Source organism: Tamandua tetradactyla, chromosome 3, assembly GCF_023851605.1.
Source record: "Tamandua tetradactyla isolate mTamTet1 chromosome 3, mTamTet1.pri, whole genome shotgun sequence".
In the NCBI taxonomy this organism is placed as follows: Eukaryota; Metazoa; Chordata; class Mammalia; order Pilosa; family Myrmecophagidae; genus Tamandua; species Tamandua tetradactyla.
Genome location: NC_135329.1, coordinates 3,037,934 through 3,059,279, shown reverse-complemented (window position 1 = coordinate 3,059,279; position 21,346 = coordinate 3,037,934). Strand labels below are relative to the sequence as shown.

General features: G+C 36.4%; 1 protein-coding gene and 1 long non-coding RNA gene across 5 annotated transcripts in view; one reads left to right on the top strand and one right to left on the bottom strand.

Annotated features, from left to right (window-relative positions):
- LOC143676900 (uncharacterized) overlaps positions 1-3,989 on the bottom strand; it is a 41,271-nt gene extending 37,282 nt beyond the window's left edge. Inside the window, exons 1-2 of the long non-coding RNA XR_013172288.1 lie at positions 3,887-3,989; positions 3,646-3,732 (exon numbers count right to left, since the gene is read on the bottom strand). This is a non-coding gene — a long non-coding RNA (uncharacterized LOC143676900). The remainder of the gene's footprint in view (positions 1-3,645; positions 3,733-3,886) is intronic.
- The window catches only part of WDR35 (WD repeat domain 35), a 109,723-nt gene that overhangs the window by 37,745 nt on the left and 50,632 nt on the right, over positions 1-21,346 (top strand). For all 4 annotated transcript variants that reach the window (XR_013172285.1, XM_077152159.1, XM_077152158.1 and 1 more), the window contains exons 10-11: positions 2,481-2,666; positions 6,744-6,804. Coding sequence is in view for 3 of the 4 variants with exons in the window: in XM_077152159.1 (XP_077008274.1) it covers positions 2,481-2,666; positions 6,744-6,804 (247 nt within the window). In the remaining variant the exon portion in view is untranslated. The remainder of the gene's footprint in view (positions 1-2,480; positions 2,667-6,743; positions 6,805-21,346) is intronic.

Sequence of the window (21,346 nt, the reverse complement as noted above, 5' to 3'; positions counted from 1 at the left end):
TCTGTTTCTTGCATGTCATCATAGCTGCTTTTGTTGTGGAAACTAGAAGAAAGGAGGCTTTTTAGTATGAAGACCTTAGAACTAGTAAGCTCTAATAGAATCCTACATATGAGTAGTCAAATTTCTCCATCAGGCAGTCTCAGTAGGAAACAGGTGATAAACTCAAAGGGGTAATGGAAGAGGTATGGTTGGAGGGCTTCTTTATAGAGGTATGGGCAGGGTAAAGGGAGCCAGCGAGGAATGCTGGAGTAGGCATCCAGTGCTAACAGCAGGGGGTACCATCAGCAGCCCCAGGCCTGGTGGGGCAGGCTGAGGAACTATTGTTAGAGAGCTGCAGCTTTGTGAGAGGGGCTGGCAGCCCTGCAGGAGGACTGCCAGAGAGGGATTGGGGGAATAAATACTTCAGCATCTATCCTTCTGCCTTCTCATCTCCTGCTGGTGCCTTCTATTGGCCAAACCCCATTGGAAGCCCTAGGCAAAGTAGCCCAAGTGATGGAGTTCGTGGAGTTCAGCCCCAGGCCACAGAGCTAGTTGAGAAGCACTGGACGAGGGGCAAATGAGAATAAGCAGCACAATCACCAATAAGTGTTTTATATTAAATTTGACATTTGACTGAAAACAAGCAGTGAAGTGTGAGTTTGATCTGGTAAACTAAGACTGTTTGATATGAAAAAATTTAAGTATTTAGTTGTTTAATGACAGAGCACTTTGGAGAAATGGTTGATTTAGGACAGGGGTAGGGAAATTACAAAATGAGCTTGAAACTTCTCATAGTGCCAGAATGTAAGCAGTGCTCAAAAACATAACACAGCAAAGCAAAATCAAAAAGTATGGGGGCATGTCAAAGGGGCACAGGAACTAACCTGGCAGAACCCCCAGTGGCCAAAGCTGGAACAATTTAAGTAGCAAAGTAAATGACAGAGCATTGGATTATAAACTGAAGTATAAAGCAAATATCAATGTGTCTGTGTGGCTATACATAAATCATTAAATAGGTAAATGGGGGAGAAGAAACAAATCTTCCTTAAGAAAGTACTCCAAATAATTTACTTAGATCCTGTCTTTCCAGGAGGTGGGGATTAATCCCTCCTCTACTGCTTGAGCCTGAACTGTGCTTAGCGACTCACTTCCAAAGAGTAGTGTATGGAAATGGGAAAACAAAGAGAGCAGCTTTACAGTGGAGAAACCTGGCAAGCACTGCCATGGCCAGGTGTTCCAGGTCACCGTGGTGAGTGGTGAGCCGTGTTAATAACGTAGAGTTAGTTTTCATTTCCATGGCGTTCTTCCTTCCAAACCTGCCATCTCGGTCTGACTGAGAAAAACCTCAGACAAACCCAAATTGAGGTTCAGTCTACAGAGTGCCTGCCCAGTACCCCTCAAAATGTCAAGGTATGAGAAACAAGGGAAGACAAGAGAATCTTTCACAGTGCAGAGGAGGCATGGAGACTAAGGGAGTGTATCCTGAGGGAATTCTGGAATAGGGGAAGGGCCTTAGAGAAAAACGTGTGAAATCCAAATAAATGGGGCTTAGTTAATAGCAATGTATCAGTGTTGTCTTAGTTGTGACATATGTACCGTGGAAATAGAAGAAGTTAACAAAAGGGGAAATTGCAACTTTTCTGTAAATCTATAACTCTGTTAAAGTAAAAATATATATATATAAGAAAGGTAATGTGATCTGAAAAGGTAAACTTGGCTTAGTGTTGAATAGTACATAGTTATAATAATATTGATTTATTCAAAATTACAGTATAAATATATTGGGGAAATTAAATGGAAGGGACATCTAGACATGTATAATGGGGGAAGGGTGGTAAATGAAAACAAAGTTCTCATCTATCATTGGAACTATAATTAATCACTAGTGGGATATAGAGGTAAATGCCAAAAATCTGCAACTGGAAGAGTTGCAAATGGTTACCCTTGAGGAGAAATTGGGGCAGGGTTCTACATTTTGTTTGTAATGAGCCATGTATAATTATTTGACTGTAAACTGCATGTATATGTTACACTGATGAAAACAAATATAAGAAATGTGGATGGGGGAAAAGGCAAAGCAACTATTTTTGAATTTTGGCCTGGGGATCTAGAATTTAAACTTTTGACAGGGATCACTCTTCCTGTTGTCCCCTCAGGCAGCTGTTACTGAATATTGAAAAGTCTGAAGTAATTATTTTTACCAATGAAACTTAGATATTACTGATTAAAGTAAAGAAAGTTAAAGAGATGAAATTTAGTTATGCAGCACATTTGTTTATAAACTTCACTATTTTTAGATTTTTGTTATTTTAGTGAGAAAAGCTATTAAGCTGAATGTTCAGTTCTCTTCCATTTCTGAAGAATATATTTTGTTAGGACCAGAAAATTACTTTTTTGTAGTATTTCTACAGTAAAAATATAGTACATATGATTTTTCTTTCCCAGTGCTAAATATTTTTTACTCCTTCCCCTCTCTCCTTTTCTTCTTCCTTTCTTCCTAGTGGGGTTATTGCTCGAACACTGTCGTCTATGCTTATACAAGACCTGATCGTCCGGAGTACTGTGTTGTCTTTTGGGAAACGAAAAACAATGAGAAATATGTTAAATATGTGAAGAGTCTCATTTCAATTACCACCTGTGGGGACTTCTGCATTTTGGCTACCAAAGCTGATGAAAATCATCCTCAGGTAGGTGCTCCTTGATATCGTAAAACATAGGTGGGTTAGTTACTTGGCAGAGGTGGGCTCTGATTATCTACCTTCTCTGAAGTGGCTTCTATAAGAGCAAGTACAGTAAAGCGTTGGGTTTACATTTGTTTTGGAAAACTATGTGGCTCCACTGGTTCTGTGTCCTTTGACTTTTTTCTTCTCCAATCAGTTAACTCACTGGCAGTTCATAGTGACCAATTTATGTCTCTGAAATGTACTTACAATATCAGAATCTTTTCCAAGTTAAAATTCCATAAGCAAAAATAAATATGCAGATGTCTGGTATAAACGGTCAAGAAATTATGTAACAGTGACCGTTTCTGACAATTTCAGTAGCTTTAGACAATGAAAAATATACTTTTATTTGAAGTCATATTGCTTTAAAAATCTAAATTTCATAGCATAAAATAAATATTTATAATGTCTTTTAAAAAGGTATACTAACAGTTTAAATATTTTTACAAGTATATAAACTTTCAAAGAAGTGACCAGTGTCTTCAGCTATGTTAAACATTTTAAAAAAATTTTTTATTAATTAAAAAAAAAAATTACAAGAAACACAAACATTCCCAACACATACACTCAGCAATTCACAATATCATCACATAGTTGCATATTCATCATCATGGTCATTTCCCAGAACATTAGCATCAGTTCAGAAAAAGAAATAAAAAGACAACAGAAAAATAAAACCAAAAGAAAAAAAATTTTACATACCATACCCCTTATGCCTCCCTTTCATTGATCAAACATTTTATTTTATCTTATTAAAAATTAGCATTTTTGGTTAAAGGTATCAGTGTGAATAACTACTTTTGGCTCTGTTCTCTCCTGAAACTCTCTAAAACAGCAATAAAATTATTTTTTAAAAAGTCATAAGCCCATAGGGACCAGAAAGGGAGAGGAAATGGCAACAAAGTTTTGGAGGCTAGAGAGTTGATGGATTAGTGGTAATTACCTTAGCAGACCTATGAAAGCCAGGGAAAGCCAAGGAGCAACCAGTTTATATCACAGAATTCCCAAGAGAGCCTGGACTTGGTGGTACCTAGTGGGAGAAAGAAGCAAACAGAAAAGCAGTTTATAAGTACCAAAGATTATGGAGGAAGGAGAAAACTTAAAAAAAAAAAAAAAAGGCATTTAAGAAGTTGATTCTCAGATCCCCTCCCCTAAACTGAACCCCTAGGCAGCTGTTCTCCTACCATCTTAAAAAACTGGGGTTTACTCTCTCCGAGGATCAAAGAGTCTCTGCACCAAGAGGCACCAGTCACAGCAAAGGGTGGAGTAACTGTGGTGAGAACAGAGGAACTAACTTAAAATTCTACTACTCACTGTTACCCCACTCCTTTCCTACTTAGTTACCAGAATGTTGGCAGCTGCACATGTAGCTGTCAGGTAGCACAATGAAAGAGTCACCACTGGAGAATCTGACCAGTTCAAGAGAAAAGACCCCTACAGATGCTGTTTTTGGGAGTCCTCAAGGAAACAGCTCTGCTTGCTCACCTTACAGTGAAGACTGCAGTCAGCAAGGCTCACCTGTAGACATATAGCTCCCAAACAGCATTTTAATTTCCCACTGATAAATGTAAGAAGATGAGGATTATCAGATATTTTGAGGAAAGCATCTGTTAGACAGAGATTAAGGTAAGAGAAAACTTGGAGGAAGCAAAAACTATACAGAAGAAGAAGACTTCAAAAGAACCATCATTATTATGGTCATAATTACATCCATGAAATAAGAAAAGGATGTTATAAAAAAGGAAACTTTTGTAAATTAAAAATATTATAGCATCAGTGAAAAACTTAGTAGAAGGGTTAGAAGATAAAATGAAGGAAAACTACTAATTAGAGCAAAAAGCAAAGTAATGGAAAATAGGAGTGAAGAGATTAAAAAAACAGAGGGGCAGTCCTGTAAGTTCAGTATTTGAATAACATTTCTAAAAAGAGCAGACAGAAAAGTGGAGGGGAAAGAAATCTGAAAAACAAAATTCATTTCCCTTGAATTTCTAGGTTGAAAGAGCTCACTGAGCATGTAGTACAGTGAATAAAAGTAGAGCCACACAAAGGTACATCATTGTGAAACTCTAGGACACTGGATGGGGATAAAAAGAAGATTCTGCAAGCTTTCAGAAAGGAAAAACAGGCTTCTTGGGATCAGGAAAGTCGTAATGGCATTTGACTTGTTGAAAGCAATGCTCTGGAGGATTGCCTTCAAAATTCTGAGGGAAAATGACTTCCTATCTAGAATTCCATACATTAAACCAACTATATGAGTAAAATATTTTTAGATTTGCACCTGAAATTTATCTCACGAGCTTCCTTTTCTTAGGAAGTTAGCAACATGAGGAATAAACCCATAAAGAGAAAGAAGCAGGCTCCAGGAAGCACAGGAGAGAGGTGAAGGGACTTCCCTCAACAATGGTGAGGTGATAGCAGTTGGCGGTTGTGCAGCATTCAAGTGTCATCAGTGAGCCAGGACAGAAGGCTCCAGAAGAAACTTCAAGAAGATAAAATCAACAGAACCTAGTGTGTTGGAACCCATTAAGAGGAGAGACACACAACTGAGGGAAAATTGGGGGATTGAATTAGTAAAGTATGTAGAAAACTTAAGGAAAGAGGAAAAAATAAGGACAATTATCAACTGTAAGGAAAACAAAATATTCTTGAAAGGAAAATAAATCATGACATATTTGATGATTGTGAATGACTATTGCATAGTCATGATGATATATTATAAGCACTGAGGTTTTTTTAATTTTCAAAAATCTTTTAATCGAAATATAATATTGAGACAAAACTCTAAATATTGATTAACAAAATTGCATTAGAAGTGGAAAGATGGAGAGATGAAAGTGTGTTCCTGTTGGTGGGGGCTGGGAAGAGGGATGTGAAACAAAGCCAAATACTTATCTTTCAGAGTGGGACAGCAATAGAAAATTCCCCAAATTAAACAAAACACGAAAAGGGACACTATGAATATGTTACTTAGATTTGGGCAGGTAAATACTGTAATTCTTAAAGGAAGAGTTAAAGGAGCTGATTGTATTTTTCTCTGGGGAAGTGCAAATGGGAATTTGGGGGGAGGGGCTTGTTATTTTTAGTAAGAATTTTTATGGAACTATTTGATTCATTAAACTATGGGTGTGTATAACTTTGATAAAAATGAAAAGTAAATTAAAAAATAATTTATTGGTACTCTTTTGTGTCACTAAATAAACTTATTTTAAGCATTGGATGGATAAATTATGATTTTTTAGTATAATTTTTATTATTATTCATATTTGTGAAGTAAATTAAATACATTTAACTTGAGAGATGCTGAAAAAGACAAAGTCTATATTTACATATAAATAGTATACAGATAATGGTTTATTTAAAATTGTTATTCTAAACAGGAAAACATCTAAGTAAAAATAGTATTCTTAGTACCAGATACAGAAAGACAACTATAGTAAGAAAGATGAAATTATCATTTCAGAATAATATGTTGTTAAGTGTGCATCATTTTTCCTGATATTAATCATGATATTTTTTGTATATGTGTTAACTAATGGACATTTTAAGTCATTTTTCACTAGGTTGGATTATGTCTTTTTTTTAATTAACTGGATTTTTCTGAATTTCTTATGTCATTTATATATTGCTTCAAAGGAGGAGAACGGGATGGAAACATTTGGTGCAACGGTAACACATTAAGTTAGCTCTCATATAGCTGATTATAGGATAGAAATGAATTTTGAAGTTATAGCTGATCAGGAATTTTCAAAGTATAAATAGTGAAATATAGCCAGGGTACTGTGTTTTTTAAGTGTATTCTTAAAAGCCGTAGTGTTCCATTATATTGAGAAATCAGCTTAATTTTAATTCATATTTCTTTATTTTTAATACTATAGATTAGCTTTATTTCTGTCTGCTTTTCTTTGTACTTGACAATTTTATCAATTACTTCCTAGTTATTAAGTGATACTTGAAAAAGAGATATGCATGGTATATGTTAAGCTTTGTTTCCTTTTTTTGCCCATAAGCAGTAGTTCTGATGGTCTTTTTGTTTTGTTACAGTTTGTGCTAGTTCTTTGTAATTCTATTGGCACACCCTTGGATCCCAAATACATTGATATTGGTAAGGAAATGTTTATATGTATTCACTCTCTAAACAGATTTTATTTGTAACACTAATTTAAAAACTTAACGATGAAATATTAATTAGAGTGGTATCTTCTAAAACCAGAATAGCCATGCTTCCTGGTTTGTCAGCTTCAGTACCAGTGTATTGCCCATTGTTGCAGTGAGAATATTATTAGTAAAGCTGTGTTTCACTGTCAAAAGTGCCCTGGTTTAGACAATAAATTGTTTCTTGAATGTTTGGTAGAATTCACATGTGAAGCCATCTGGTCCTGGACTTTTCTTTTTGGGGAGCTTATTAATGACTGATTCAGTTTCTTTACTTGTGATTGGTTTGTTGAGGTCATCTATTTCTTCTTGAGTCAATATTGGTTGTTCATGCCTTTGTAGGAAGTTGTCCATTTCATCTAAATTGACGAATTTATTAGCATACAGTTCATAGTATCCTCTCAGTACTTCCTTTATTTCTGTGGGGTCAGTGGTTCTGCCTTCTTTTCCATTTCTGATTTTATTTATTTGCATCTTCTCTCTTCTTCTTTTTGTCAGCCTTCCTAAGGGTCCATCAATGTTATTGATTTTCTCATAGAACCAACTTCTGGTTTTGTTGATTTTCTCAATTGTTTTCAATTTCATTTATTTCTGCTCGAATCTTCATTATTTCTTTCCTTTTACTTGCTTTGGGGTTAATTTGCTGTTCTCTAGTTCTTCCAAGTGGACAGTTAATTCCTTGATTTTTGCTCTTCTTCTTTTTTGATATAGGCATTTAGGACAATAGATTTCCCTCTTAGCTGCCTTTGCTGCATCTCATAAATTTTGGTATGTTGTGTTTTCATTTTCATTTTTTAAAAATTTATTTATTAATTAAAAAATAAACAAAATAAGACAACATACATAATCAGTAATTCACAATATCATCACTTAGTTGTATATTCATCATTTCTTAGACCATTTGCATTAATTCAGAAAAAGAAATAAAAAGACAATAGAAAAAGAAAAGAAATGAACACAGGAAAGAAAGAAAAAAAAAAAGATTGTACCTACCATACCCCTTATCCCTTGCCTTCATTGATCACTAGCATTTAAACTAAATTTATTTTAGCATTTGTTCCTCCTATTATTTATTTTTATTCCATATGTTCTACTCCTTTGTTGACAAGGTAGATAAAAGGAGCATCAGACACAAGGTTTTCACCATCACACAGTCACATTGTGACAGCTGTATCATTAGTCAATCATCCTCAAGAAACATGGCTACTGGAACACAGCTCTACATTTTCAGGCAGTTCCCTCCAGCCTCTCCATTACATCTTGAATAACAAGATGATATCTATTTGATGCATAAGAATAACCTCCAGGATAACCTCTTGACTCTGTTTGGAATCGCTCAGCCATTGACACTTTGTCTCATTTCCCTCTTCCCCCTTTTGGTCGAGAAGGTTTTCTCAATCCCTTGATGCTAAGTCTCACCTCATTCTAGGGTATTTCTCAATCCCTTGATGCTGAGTCTCCGTTTATTCCAAGATCTCTGTCCCACGTTGTCAGGAAGGTCCACACCTCTGGGAGTCATATCCCATGTAGAGAGGGGGTAGGGTGGTGAGACTGCTCGTTGTGTTGGCTGGAGAGAGGGGCTACATCTGAGCAACAAAAGAGGCTCTCTTGGGGGTGACTCTTAGGCCTAAATTTTAAGTAGACGACCTATCCTGTGTGGGGTTAAGTTTCATATGAGCAAATCCCAAGACTGGGGGCTGTGCCTATAGCTTTGGTGGTCCACACTGCTTGTGAGAATATCAAGAATTCAACTTGGGGAAGTTGAATTTCTCCCTGTTCTCACCACTTCCCAAAGGGGGCTTTGCAGATACTTTTCCACTCACTGATCGAATCACTCTGGGATTCATTGGGGCATCACTCTGGACAAACCAGAAAAATCTCATGTCCTACCTGAGATTCCAAGTACTTATGGCATTCAATCAAACTATCTACATAAGTTATATTAGGAAATGCACTAGTCAAAATATAAATTTTGTAACTAATAAACATTTTTTGCTTTAGTATCACACAGGAGGTGACATTTTAAAATATTAATTACCATCTATTTTCAGTACCCTGCAATAATTACATTCCTTTGTTCTTCCTCATGCAAAAACATTTTTAAAATTGTACCTTGTACATTTGACTATTATTATACACTCTAGGCATTCCTAGATTATACCATCTCAATCTTTAACATCTATCTTTCTTTCTGATTTCATTTATGTCCCCAGCCCTCCTCCTTCTATCATTCTCAAAAAAGGTGTATCCTGCTGTTGTGGGGTTTAATGTTCTATATATGTCTGTTAAGTCTAGTTCATTTATTATATTATTCAAATTCTCTGTTTCTTTTTTGATCCTCTGTCTAGATGTTCTGTCCATTGATGAGAGTGGGGAATTGAAGTCTCCAACTATTATGGTAGATGTGTCTATTTTTCTTTTCAGTGTTTTCAGTGTTTGTCTCATGTATTTTGGAGCATTCTGGCTCAGTACATAAATATTTATGGTTGTTATGTCTTCTTGTTGAATTATTCCTGTTATTAATACATAGTGTCCTTCTTCGTCTGTTTTCACTGTTTTACATTTGAAGTCTAATTTATTGGATATTTGTGTAGTTTCTCCTGCTCTTTTCTAATTGTTATTTGCATGGAATATCTCTTCCCAACCTTTCACTTTCAACCTATGTTTATCCTTGAGTCTAAGATGTGTTTCCTGTAGACAGCATATAGATGGGTCCTGTTTTTTAAATCCATCCTGCTAGTCTGTGTCTTTTGATTGGGGAGTTTAATCCATTAACATTTACTGTTATTACTGTATGGGCAGTACTTTCTTCTACCATTTGGCCTTTTGGATTTTATGTCATATCTCATTTTTCTTCTTTTTACCTTTACTCATAGTCTTCATTTCTATACTATTCTCCACACCTCTCTCTCCTGACTTTTCTTATCTGTCTCTGGTGCTCCCTTTAGTATTTCTTGCAGAGCCGGTCTCTTGGTCACAAATTCTCTCAGTGAATTTTTGTCTGCAAATGTTTTAATTTCCTCCTTATTTTTTAAGGACAGTTTTGCTGGATATAGAATTCTTGGTTAGCAGTTTTTCTCATTTAGTATCTTAAATATATCATCCCACTGTCTTCTCGCCTCCATGGTTTCTGCTGAGAAATCTATGCATAGTCTTATTGGACTTCCCTTGTATGGGATGGATTGTTTTTCTCTTGCTGCTTTCAAGATTCTTTCTTTTTCTTTGACATCTGACATTCTGATTAGTAAGTGTCTTGGAGTATGTCTATTTGGATCTATTCTCTTTGAGGTATGCTGCACTTCTTGGATCTATAATTTTAAGTCTTTCATAAGAGTTGGGAAATTTTCAGTGATAATTTCCTCCATTAGTTTTTCTCCTCCTTTTCCCTTCTCTTCTCCTTCTGGGACACCCACAACACGTATATTCATGCGCTTCATATTGTCTTTCAATTCCCTGAGTCCCTGCTCATGTTTTTCCATTCTTTTCCCTATATTTTCTTTTGCTTGTCAGATTTCAGATGTCCCATCCTCCAGTTCACTAATCCTATCTTCTGCCTCTTGAAATCTGACGTTGTAGGTTTACATTGTTTTCTTCATCTCTTCTACCGTGCCTTTCATTCCCATAAGTTCTGTGATTTTTTTCCAGACTTTCTATTTCTTCTTTTTGTTCATTCCTTGCCTTCTTTATATCCTACCTCAATTCATTGATTTGGTGTTTGATGAGGTTTTTCATGTGTGTTTGTTTATTCTGAATTTATTGTTTCTGCCTCTGTACTCATTTGAATTTTTGGTTTGTTCCTTTGACTGGGCCATATCTTCAATTTTCCTAGTGTGATTTGTTATTTTTTGCTGGCATCTAGGCATTTAATTACCTTAATTAGTTTTTCTGGAGATTGCTTTCACTTCTTTTATCTAGGGTTTTCTTGCTGGATGAATTTGTTGTCTATCTGTTCTTTGACATTCTGTCAGCTTTTTTCTGGACCTCTAGCTTAAGTTTTGTTTAACAGAGGATAATTTTTCAGTTCTTGTTTTCTTGTTTCTTGCCCTGCTTGTGTGGTGCCTTTCCCCCCCCCACCCTTAGGAGGGTCTACTTAGATACTATCGACCCCAGCCAGATTTTCCCAGACCAAACTGGCCTCCTGTTGGGAGGAAAGAGTCACCTGTGTCAGTTTTCCCTGAGGGTGAGACCCAGCAGGTTGACAGACTTTCCTGTAAAGTCTCTGGGCTCTGTTTTTCTTATCCTGCTCAGTATGTGGTGCCTGTCTGCCTGCAGGTCCCACCAACATAAGATGATGCGGCACCTTTAACTTTTCAGACTCCACTGCTGTGGGCATGGTGGAGTTGGAGGAGAGGTTGTAGGCTGGTTTTAATGGCTTCAAATTACCAAGCCCTGGTGTCTGAATTCCTTGAAGGAGAGATTCCACCTGAGTTGGGCTTCACCCCTCCCCTGGGGAAGACACAGGCTCCAGATAAGCTCTCAAACGAGCTTGCTTTTGCCTATGCCTGAGGCAGTTGCAGCCTGAGAAGCCCTGCCGCTGTATCCAAAGAGTAATCAATCCATAGAAACACAGCCACAAAAGAGAAAAGGAAAAATCCTTTTCAGAGCAGGATCCCGTTCCTCAGGTTTACCAATCAAGAGCTTAAGTTGGTACGTTGCTCTGTGTATCTCCAGGTCCTTTGTGCCCCCTCCTTTCCTGCAGGGCCTGGACCTTTTCAGAAAAAAACCTGCTTTTTTTTTTTTTCTGTCAGCCCTGCCCCCTCTGTGTTGGGGTAAAAACCAGTGACCTCTGCAAGGTTCAGCTGAGCTGGGGGCCTATTTTTAGTAGTCAGAACTTGTTAATTAATACCACAATTGGCATTTGGCTGGGCTCAGCCCGTGCTGCTGGTGAAGTCTCTTTCCTGTCCCCTCTGGGAAGCAACCTGTGGGGGAGGGGTGCCAGCCACCTCGGTTTGGGGAACTCCAGTTCTGGGGGTCTCACAGCCAGTCCAGCTGGTCCAGACTGGGGTACACTGTGTGTCCAGTCACTGACGTGGCCCCAGGAGCTGTTCTATACTGTTTCTGCCTATTTGTTAGCTGCTCTGAAGGACAAACTAAATCCCACACCTTGCTAAGCTGCCATCTTGGCTCCTCCTAGACAATAAATTGTAAAGTTACTCTATCAAAAATCCACAATAATTTCACATCTACTATACTGCTATCTTTTGCTTTAAATGGGAAACATAATTATATAGGTTTTGGTATGCCACATAATGATTAACATTCAATTAACTGAGGATTATGGAAAGAATTTTGCCCTTAAACCACTTTAAAAAATATTTTTGTTGAGATATCTTCATGCCTATATAGTCCATCCAAAGCATACAATCAGTGGCTCACAATATTATCACATAGTTGTTTATTCAGTGTGATCATTTTTAGAGTATTTGCATCCATTCCAGAAAAAGAAATAAAAAAAAAGTAAAAAACCATACATCTCATACTCCTTATCCCCTTCCTCTTATTCACTACTAGTATTGAAATCTATCTAATGTATTTTTGCTGCTTTTCCTCCCTATTATTTATTTATCTTTTGTCCTTATTTTTTTACTCGTCTGTCCATACCCTGGATAAAGGGAGTGTCAGCCACAGGTTTTCACAATCGCATGGTCACATTATAAAAGCTATGTAATTATACAGTTGTCTTCAAGAATTAAGGCTACTGTAATACAGTTCAACGTTTCAGGGACTTCACTTTAGCCACTCCAGTACACCATAAACTAAAAAAGTATTTCTGTATAATGCATAAGAATAACCTCCAAGATAACTGCTCAGCTCCATTTGAAATCTCTCAGCTACTAAAACTTTATTTTGTCTCATTTCTCTCTTTCTGCTTTTGGTCAAGACGTCTTTCTCAATTCCATGATGCTAGGTCCCAGCTCATCCCTGGGAGTCATGTCTCACGTTTCAGGGAGATTTACACCCCTGGGAGTCATGTTCCACATAGGAGGGTTAGGGCAGTGAGTTCACCTGCCGCGCTGGCTTACAGCGAGATGCCACAACTTATATAGGCATGAAGATATCTCAACTTACAGCGAGAGCAACAAAAGTTTTCTGGCGGTGACTCTTAGTTGTAAATATAAGTAGGCTTAGCTTCTCTTTTCGAGGAATAAGTTCCCATTAAGCCACTTTTATTGTGAGTAAAGTGCATGTATATACCTCTCTTCCATAAAAACAGTTTAGCTTCTTGTAAAAGTGAGTTTGACCTTTCCAGATTTTTCTAATGAAAAGTGAGTTTGTTTATTAAGAGGACAGCTTTAAAAAATTACTAACTTTTTGTTTTCAGAAGACGTTTGTTACTTTAGATTTACCATTCCTTCTGTTCAACATCAATGAAAGTAACCTCTTTAAAAAAAATTCCAAATCTTGTAAGTATTTTGCTAAAAATCATTAACAAATATTTTATTGCCATTTCACTATAACTTCCAAAGTAATGGTTTTCTCTTAAAGCATATGGTGGTCATTTAATGGATATATTAGAAAAATTATCAGATTTAAAAAACTGAAGAGCCATTGAATTAGTTTTTGAGCCTGAGAACTAGTTGTTTCTTTTTTTTTTCAGATTCGATATTCAGTCTTAACCACATTTTAGTTTCTACCTTCTAAGTGCATTTTGTTACACTCTTGGGACAATACAAGCAAACGTGGGTAATACTGGCCTCAAAGATTTTCTACTTTCTATTTAGGATTTTGATAACTCACTCACTTTTTTATTTTAAAACTCTTCAGCTTTATATCTTTGGTTCATTGTTATGTAGGTATGCTTACATACTTCTCTCTCTAGTCACATACATACATGCATGTATTTGCATATACATGTATGCTTTTACATATACACATAATTTACATATATATGCATATGTTAGTGTTCCTTGGTAAAAGACATAGCTTAAAGTTATTATAAATGTATTTGAAGTAAGTTGGTCCTTGTGGTTTTATAATACATTTTATTTTTATCTTACTGTCCTTTGACTTTATTTTTTTAAAATAAAAAACAAAACAAGACACCTAGCTCAGCACCTGGTTGTTAGCAAACATTAGATCCGTGTGAGTCCCTTTACGTTTGACTGCATTTAGCTCAGTTTTTCTGTTTTTATTTTTTTAGTATGGTGACATATATAAACAAAATCTGTCATTTTAATCATTTTTAGGTAGTTTAGTGGCATTAGTTATGGTCACAATATTGGGCTACTCTCAACACCGTCCATTACCAACATACCCTTGACTTTGCTTGTTGCAAACATACCACTCTTTAATCTCATAAGTGAAGACTTTCAATTTTTAGATTATATGCTTTTCCTTTTAATATCAAAAGTTTCACACAGAATCCTAATAATGAGAGGTTGAAGCTCAAAATAATTTTTAACCACAGGTAGTCTTTTTTAGTCTAGCTAGATGTAAATTCTTCACATTCACAAAATGGTAAACTCTCAAGCCATGATTATTTGCTTTCTTGGATCTTGAAACATTTTTTTTTTGCGGTCTCACTGGTTGAAATTTTAACAAAAAGTTCTTTCACTGGTCTGCAGTAAACACAGCCAGAGACTCCACATTTTTGTTTAATACATATCCTGTAAAATTCCTTTTTAAAGTTTCTATGCCAGGTTTTCATGAGGCCTGGGAGCTAAAGCAAAAAAAAAGTATGTGGCTGATGTTATTCTAGAACGTATTGTTATTTTTTGCCACCTACTCTTCCTCCTAAGAATCTCTGTGGAATCTTTTCTTTTTTTTTAATTTTATGAAATTTATTTATTCTTGTAATTATAAGCAATATATTCATTATGGGAATTGAGAAAACAAAGAAAAGAATTACCTGTAATTCCATCAAGTAGAGATAACTCCTGGCATTTTTTGCTAGTCTTTTTTCTTATATAGCTTTTTTATTTTTTAGTTTTTTTTTTAATTTTAACATTTGTTCCCCCTATTATTTATTTTTATTCCATATGTTCCTCTCATCCTTTGACCAGGTAGATAAAAGGAGCATCAGACATAAGGTTTTCACATTCACAGAGTCTCATTGTGAAAGTTATATCATTGTTCAGTCATCATCAAGAAACATGGCTACTGGAACACAGCTCTACATTTTCAGGCAGTTCCCTCCAGCCTCTCCACTACATCTTGAATAACAAAGTGATATCTACTTAATGCGTAAGAATAACCTCCAGGATAACCTCTCAAAGCTGTTTGGAATCTCTCAGCCATTGACACCTAGTCTCATTTCCCTCTTCCCCCTTTTGGCCAAGAACGTTTTCTCAATCCCTTGATGCTGAGTCTCAGCTCATTCTAGGGTTTCTGTCCCATGTTGCCAGGAAGGTCCACACCCCTGGGAGTCATGTCCCACGTAGAGAGGGGTAGGGTGGTGAGTTTGCTTGTTGTGTTGGCTGGAGAGAGGCCACATCTGAGCAACAAAAGAGATTTTCTTGGGGGTGACTCTTAGGCCTAATTTAAGTAGACTTGACCTATCCTTTGTGGGGTTAAGTTTCATATGAACAAACCCCAAGACTGAGGGCTCAGCCTATAACTTTGGTTGTCCACACTGCTTGTGAGAATTTCAAGGATTCAACCTGGGGAAGTTGAATTTTCCCCTGTTCTCACCATTCTCCGAAGGGGACTTTGCAAATACTTTTTCTGTGGAATGTTTTTAAAAGAATTTGAGCTGCAGAGGAGTTGAGCGCTGTTCTCCTGTTCTTCCTCTGGGGCTTCCTGATAGCTGTGGTGTGTTTCTATTCACAGAGCTGCTTGCTTTGCGCTGGGTTTTTTGACTTTCTTACCTGTCTTCCCCACTAGACTTGAGTTTCTTAAAACAGGATCTAGTCTTATTTCTTTCTGTATTCCCACTACCTACCTATGTGCTTGGCCCATAATAAATGTTTATTGAATGTATGGAAAATATTTATCTTTTGTTTTAATAGAAAATAATTCATTTATTTAGCAAATTTTCAATGAGTACGTACTGTTTTAGGTACTGTACTTGGCTCTAAAGGTGATAAAAAAATTATGACAATTGCTGCAGGGTGTCTAAACAATAAGGAAAATGAGGTTAATCCATTGGACAGTGACTTTCTGCTCCCCTGCTGTGTGCTCAGTGTGGTACTGGGTGTCGGGTAAGTGATGTTGGTGCACAAAGATGTCAGGGACACCTTTCCCCCTTAAGGAAAGTTTCATCTGAGCTGGGTTTTGAAGAATCAGTATAAGGCGTTTTATGGAGAGGAATGAAGATACAGAAGAGGCTGGAGAGCACCAGGTTGCCTGTGCTGTGGCCATTCAATATTTTCCCAATAATCTTTCTAAATATTTAGAAAATTTTCTTTCCAGAAATTGAGTAATTAAGAAAGACCTCAGTTGCCTTTACCCTAGTTGTGTTTTTTTACTAAAACATTCTACCTGTTAAAGTTCATTTGAGGTGACATTTTTGTCTTTATTTTCTCTGAAAAAAAAAGTTAAAACATTTATTTCTTTGTGCTACTCTTTTAGAAAAATCATCAGTTTTGACCATGGTCTCACTTTTTCCTTAAAGTTTAACCTAGGAAAGACTATGCTCATCAAATCCGTCTGATTTAAATTAAAATTAAAATTTAAATAAAGACCGAGTATAGTTTCTGTAGATAGTATCATCTGCCCATCTGAATTTGCTGAAATGTCTATCATAGGGTTTCAAAAGAATATATGTTTCAGATATATTTGTATCAGAAATGAAAAATTGATTGTTTTGCTTATAGTAATGTCTAGAGGATTTGTTCATGGTTTTATTATAAAAATCCATGTGGGTAATAAAAGTAAAAACATTATCAACAATCACACTTAATACATATTAACTCTTAATGAGAGGCATATGCATATTGGTTAGGAGCACAGATTTTGGAGCCAGATTCTGGGTTTGTGTCTCAGCTCTATTACTTTCTATCAGAGTGTCTTAGGTAGGATATTTAAACTTTCTGTGCCTCAGTTTCCTTACTGCTAAATGGGGATAATAAGGATGCACACCTAATAATATGCTAGTTGTAAGTTAATATATATAATGTGTTTAGAGCAATACCTAGCATATATTTTTAAAAAGTCAATAAATTTTGGCTGTTATTATTATTAAGCACTTGCTATATGCCAGGAATTGCGTGGTTTTATATATATTTTTAATCTTTTGGTTCTCAAAACAGCTCTGTTAGGTTATTATTATTGTCTTCAGATAACAGAAAGCAGAATGAGGTTCAGAGAGAATGAGTAATCTATCCAAGACCACAGAACTAGTGAGCACCTGGAATTCAAACCCAGAAGTCTGACTTTTACCTTGCGCCACTAATATTTTTATCTTGACTTAATCAGGCTAATGAGAAACACTCAAATGCTTAAAAAACATTTGTGTTTTCTTAGAGAGCAGTTAAAGTTTATGAAGATACATTAAGTCTTGCTAAGGGCATGTTAGTTACTAGCATCAGAGCATCACTGGTGGCATTTACTAAATATTTGGCAGCTGTTATGATTTAGTGAAGGCAGGGTCAGAGACATTCATCCAGGCTCCCCCGAAGCTTTGCTGCGGTTCTCCAGACAGGCTTTTAGGAAAAGGAAAGGCTTCTAGCTCCCTCCAGAGTTCATTAATGGTGCACATTTTAAATAGAAAAATCTTGACTGTTATAACAAAAAAAATTCTTTTAAAAATATGATTCCGCTACACTGAGTCATTTGACATAAAATTTTTTCAATTTGCGTCCCTGAGTTGTTAATTACTTAATTAACATTCTGTAAGTAGACTAATTTCTAAATTTTTGTTTTGTTTCTAAGTCTCTTATTCTACCCTCTTATGACCATTAGTATTTATGGAGTTTTTTTTAAAAAAGATTTTTTATGAAGGTGTGACCTAATTTTGCTTTTTCTGTGTTTTGCAACTGAGTGCAAGTTATTTTATTCCTTTAATCCTCCATTTTTTTTATCTATCAGATGGATTTGATGAGACTATCTACTTTGTGAAAGGGTGTTTAGATGAATGCCTGCAGAGTAATTAGAGTGACAAGCACACTGTAGGAGCTCAACTAAATGTTCTCTAAGAAACCAAACAGATGAAAAATGTTACTTTTATAGAAAATATGTTTCTAAATTAGGAAGGAACTTGGGAGAGGTTTCTAAAGGTGAAAATAAGAGGTATAAGATCACAGGAAAGGAGACCAGTTAGGGAAAAGATCGCAGTATTCTAGGTGAGAAATGACGACGACCCAAACCAAGTAGTAATGGGATGGCAGTGGGGATGGGAGGAAGGGGTCAGATAGTCAAAAGATAGAAAGAAAAGAGAAATAATAGGCTTTGTGACTTTATTGACTATGGGACAGACTTTTGGAGAGGGGCCTAGAAAAAGCCAGGCTTTCCATTTGGATGGCTGATAAATGGGACTATAGGAGAAGGAATATTTTTTGTGGGGAGGAGAGGTTGTTGGTGAATGTGTTCCAGTAGATGAGATTGGGGTGGAAATGTTGAGCTTGAGGTACCTGTGGGCTGGAGGTGTTCAGTAGGACATGGGGAGAAGGACCTGCCCTCAGGAGACAAGGGCAGTAGGTAAGTTCAGAGACAGTGCACCGACTGAAGGCCAAAGAGGCTTCCACATGCTCACCCAGCGCGTGGTGTGGAAAGCATTCACATCTATTTTTTGTTGTAAAGGTTTGTTATTATTGAACTTCCTCTGACAAATTTGGAGTAGTTGGCCAACTCAACTGTAGGTGTTCACATTTTATTCAGTTTTATTCTATGGCATTGCATTTATTTATTTATATTTTTAGTTGAGCTGAAATTTAACTGAATTTCATTGTCACCAATAAATTATTAAAGCTCAAAAACCTTGTATAGAAACATTTTCTTATTAGGGCAAACTCAAATTTCCTGTTGTAGTTTACTTTTTATTTTTTTATTTTTATTTTTTTTTGCTTCAAATTTTTTTTTTTTACTAAGTTTCATATTCATCATCATGATCATTTCTCAGAACATTAGCATCAATTTAGAAAAAGAAATAAAAAGACAACAGAAAAATATAACAAACGGAAAAAAAAAATTTTTACAGGCCATACCCCTTACTGATCCCCTTCATTGATCACTAGCATTTCAAACTAAATCTATTTTAACATTTGTTCCCCCTATTATTTATTTTTATTCCATATGTACCTCTCATCTGTTGACCAGGTAGATAAAAGGAGCATCAGACACAAGGTTTTCACAATCACACAGTCACATTGTGAAAGCTATATTATTGTACAATCATCAGCGAGAAACATGGCTACTGGAACACAGCTCTACATTTTCAGGCAGTTCCCTCCAGCCTCTCCATTACATCTTGGATAACAAGGTGATTTCTACTTAATGCATAAGAATAACCTCCAGGATAACCTCTCGACTCTGTTTGGAATCTCTCAGCCATTGACACTTTGTCTCATTTCACTCTTCCCTCTTTTGGTTGAGAAGGTTTTCTCAATCCCTTGATGCTGGGTCTCAGCTCATTCTAGAATTTTTCTCAATCCCTTGATGCTAAATCTCATCTCATTCTGGGATTTCTGTCCCGTGCTGCCAGGAAGATCCACACCGCTGCTAGTCATGTCCCACATAGACAGGGCGAGGGTGGTGAGTCTGCTTGCTGTGTTGGCTGGAGAGAGAGGCCACATCTGAGCAACAAAGGAGGTTCTCTTGGGGGTGACTCTTAGGCTTACTTTTAGGCAGGCTTGACCTATCCCCTGTGTGGTTGAGTTTCATATGAACAAACCCCAAGTCTGGGGGCTCAACCTATAGCTTTGGTTGTCCACACTGCTTGTGAGAATATCAAGAATTCAACTTGGGGAAGTTGAGTTTTCCCCTGTTCTCACCATTCCCCGAAGGGGACTTTGCAAATACTTTTCCACTCACTGATCAAATCTCTCTGGGATTCATCAGGCCATCACCTGGACAAACTAACAAAATCTCATGTCCTATACAAAGTTCCATGTACTTAAGGTGTTCAATCAACTATCTACATAAGTTATATTAGGAGATGCACTAGTCAAAATATAGATTTGTACCAAATAAACATTTTTTGCTTTAGTCTCACACATTAGTTGAAATTTTAAAATATTAAGTAGCATCTATTTTCAGCACACTGCAGTAATGACATTCCTTTGTTCTTATTCATGCAAAAACATTTTTAAATTTGTACATTTAGTCACTATCATATACTCTAGGCATTCCTAGATTACATCATCTCAATCTTTATCGTCTTTCTTTGTGATTTCATTTATGCCCCAGCCCTCCTCCCTCTATCATTCTCATATGCAGCTTCATTCAGTGTTTTAACATAATTGTATTACAGTTAGGTAATATTGTGCTGTCCATTTCTGAGTTTTTATATTCAGTCCTGTTGCACAATCTGTATCCCTTCAGCTCCAATTACCCAATATCTTACCCTATTTCTATCTCTTGATGGTCTCTGTTACCAAGGAAATATTCCAAGTTTATTCACTAATGTCAGTTCATATCAGTGAGACCATACAGTATTTGTCCTTTTGTTTCTGGCTAATCACACTCAGCATAATGTCCTTAAGGTCCATCCATGTTGTTACATACTTCATAACTTTATCCTGTCTTACAGCTGCATAATATTCCATCTTATGTAAATGTCACGGTTTGTTTAGCCACCCGTCTGTTGATGGACATTTTGGCTGTTTCCATCTCTTGGTAATTGTTAATAATGCTGCTATAAACATTGGTATGTAAATGTCCATTTGTGTCCTTGGCCTAGTGTCCTTTGAGTAGAGACAGCATATAGATGGGTCCTGTTTTTTAATCCATTCTGCCAGACTATGTGTTTTGATTGGAGAGTTTAATTCATTAACCTTCAGTGTTATTACTGCATGGGTAGTACTTTCTTCTACTATTTTGCCTTCTGGATTTTATATGTCATATCCAATTTTCCTTCTTTTTACCTTTACTCGTAGTCTTCCTTTCTACACTCTTCACCACACCTCTCTCTTCTGTCTTCGTATCTGTCTCTAGTGCTCCCTTTAGTATTTCTTGCAGAGCTGGCCTCTTGGTCACAAATTCTCTCAGTGATTTTTTGTCTGAAAATGTTTTAATTTCTCCCTCATTTTTGAAGGACAATTTTGCTGGATATAGAATTCTTGGTTGGCAGTTTTTCTCTTTTAATAATTTAAATATATTGTCCCACTGTCTTCTCGCCTCCATGGTTTCTGCTGAGAGATCTGCACATAGTCTTATTGGGCTTCCCTTATATGTGATGGATTGCTTTTCTCTTGCTGTTTTCAAGATCCCCTCTTTCTCTTTGACCTCTGACATTCTGATTATTAAATGTCTTGGAGTATGTCTATTTGGATCTATTCTCTTTGGGGTATGCTGCACTTCTTGGATCTGTAATTTTAAGTCTTTCATAAGAGTTGGGAAATTTTCAGTGATAATTTCCTCCATTAGTTTTTCTCCTCCTCTTCCCTTCTCTTCTC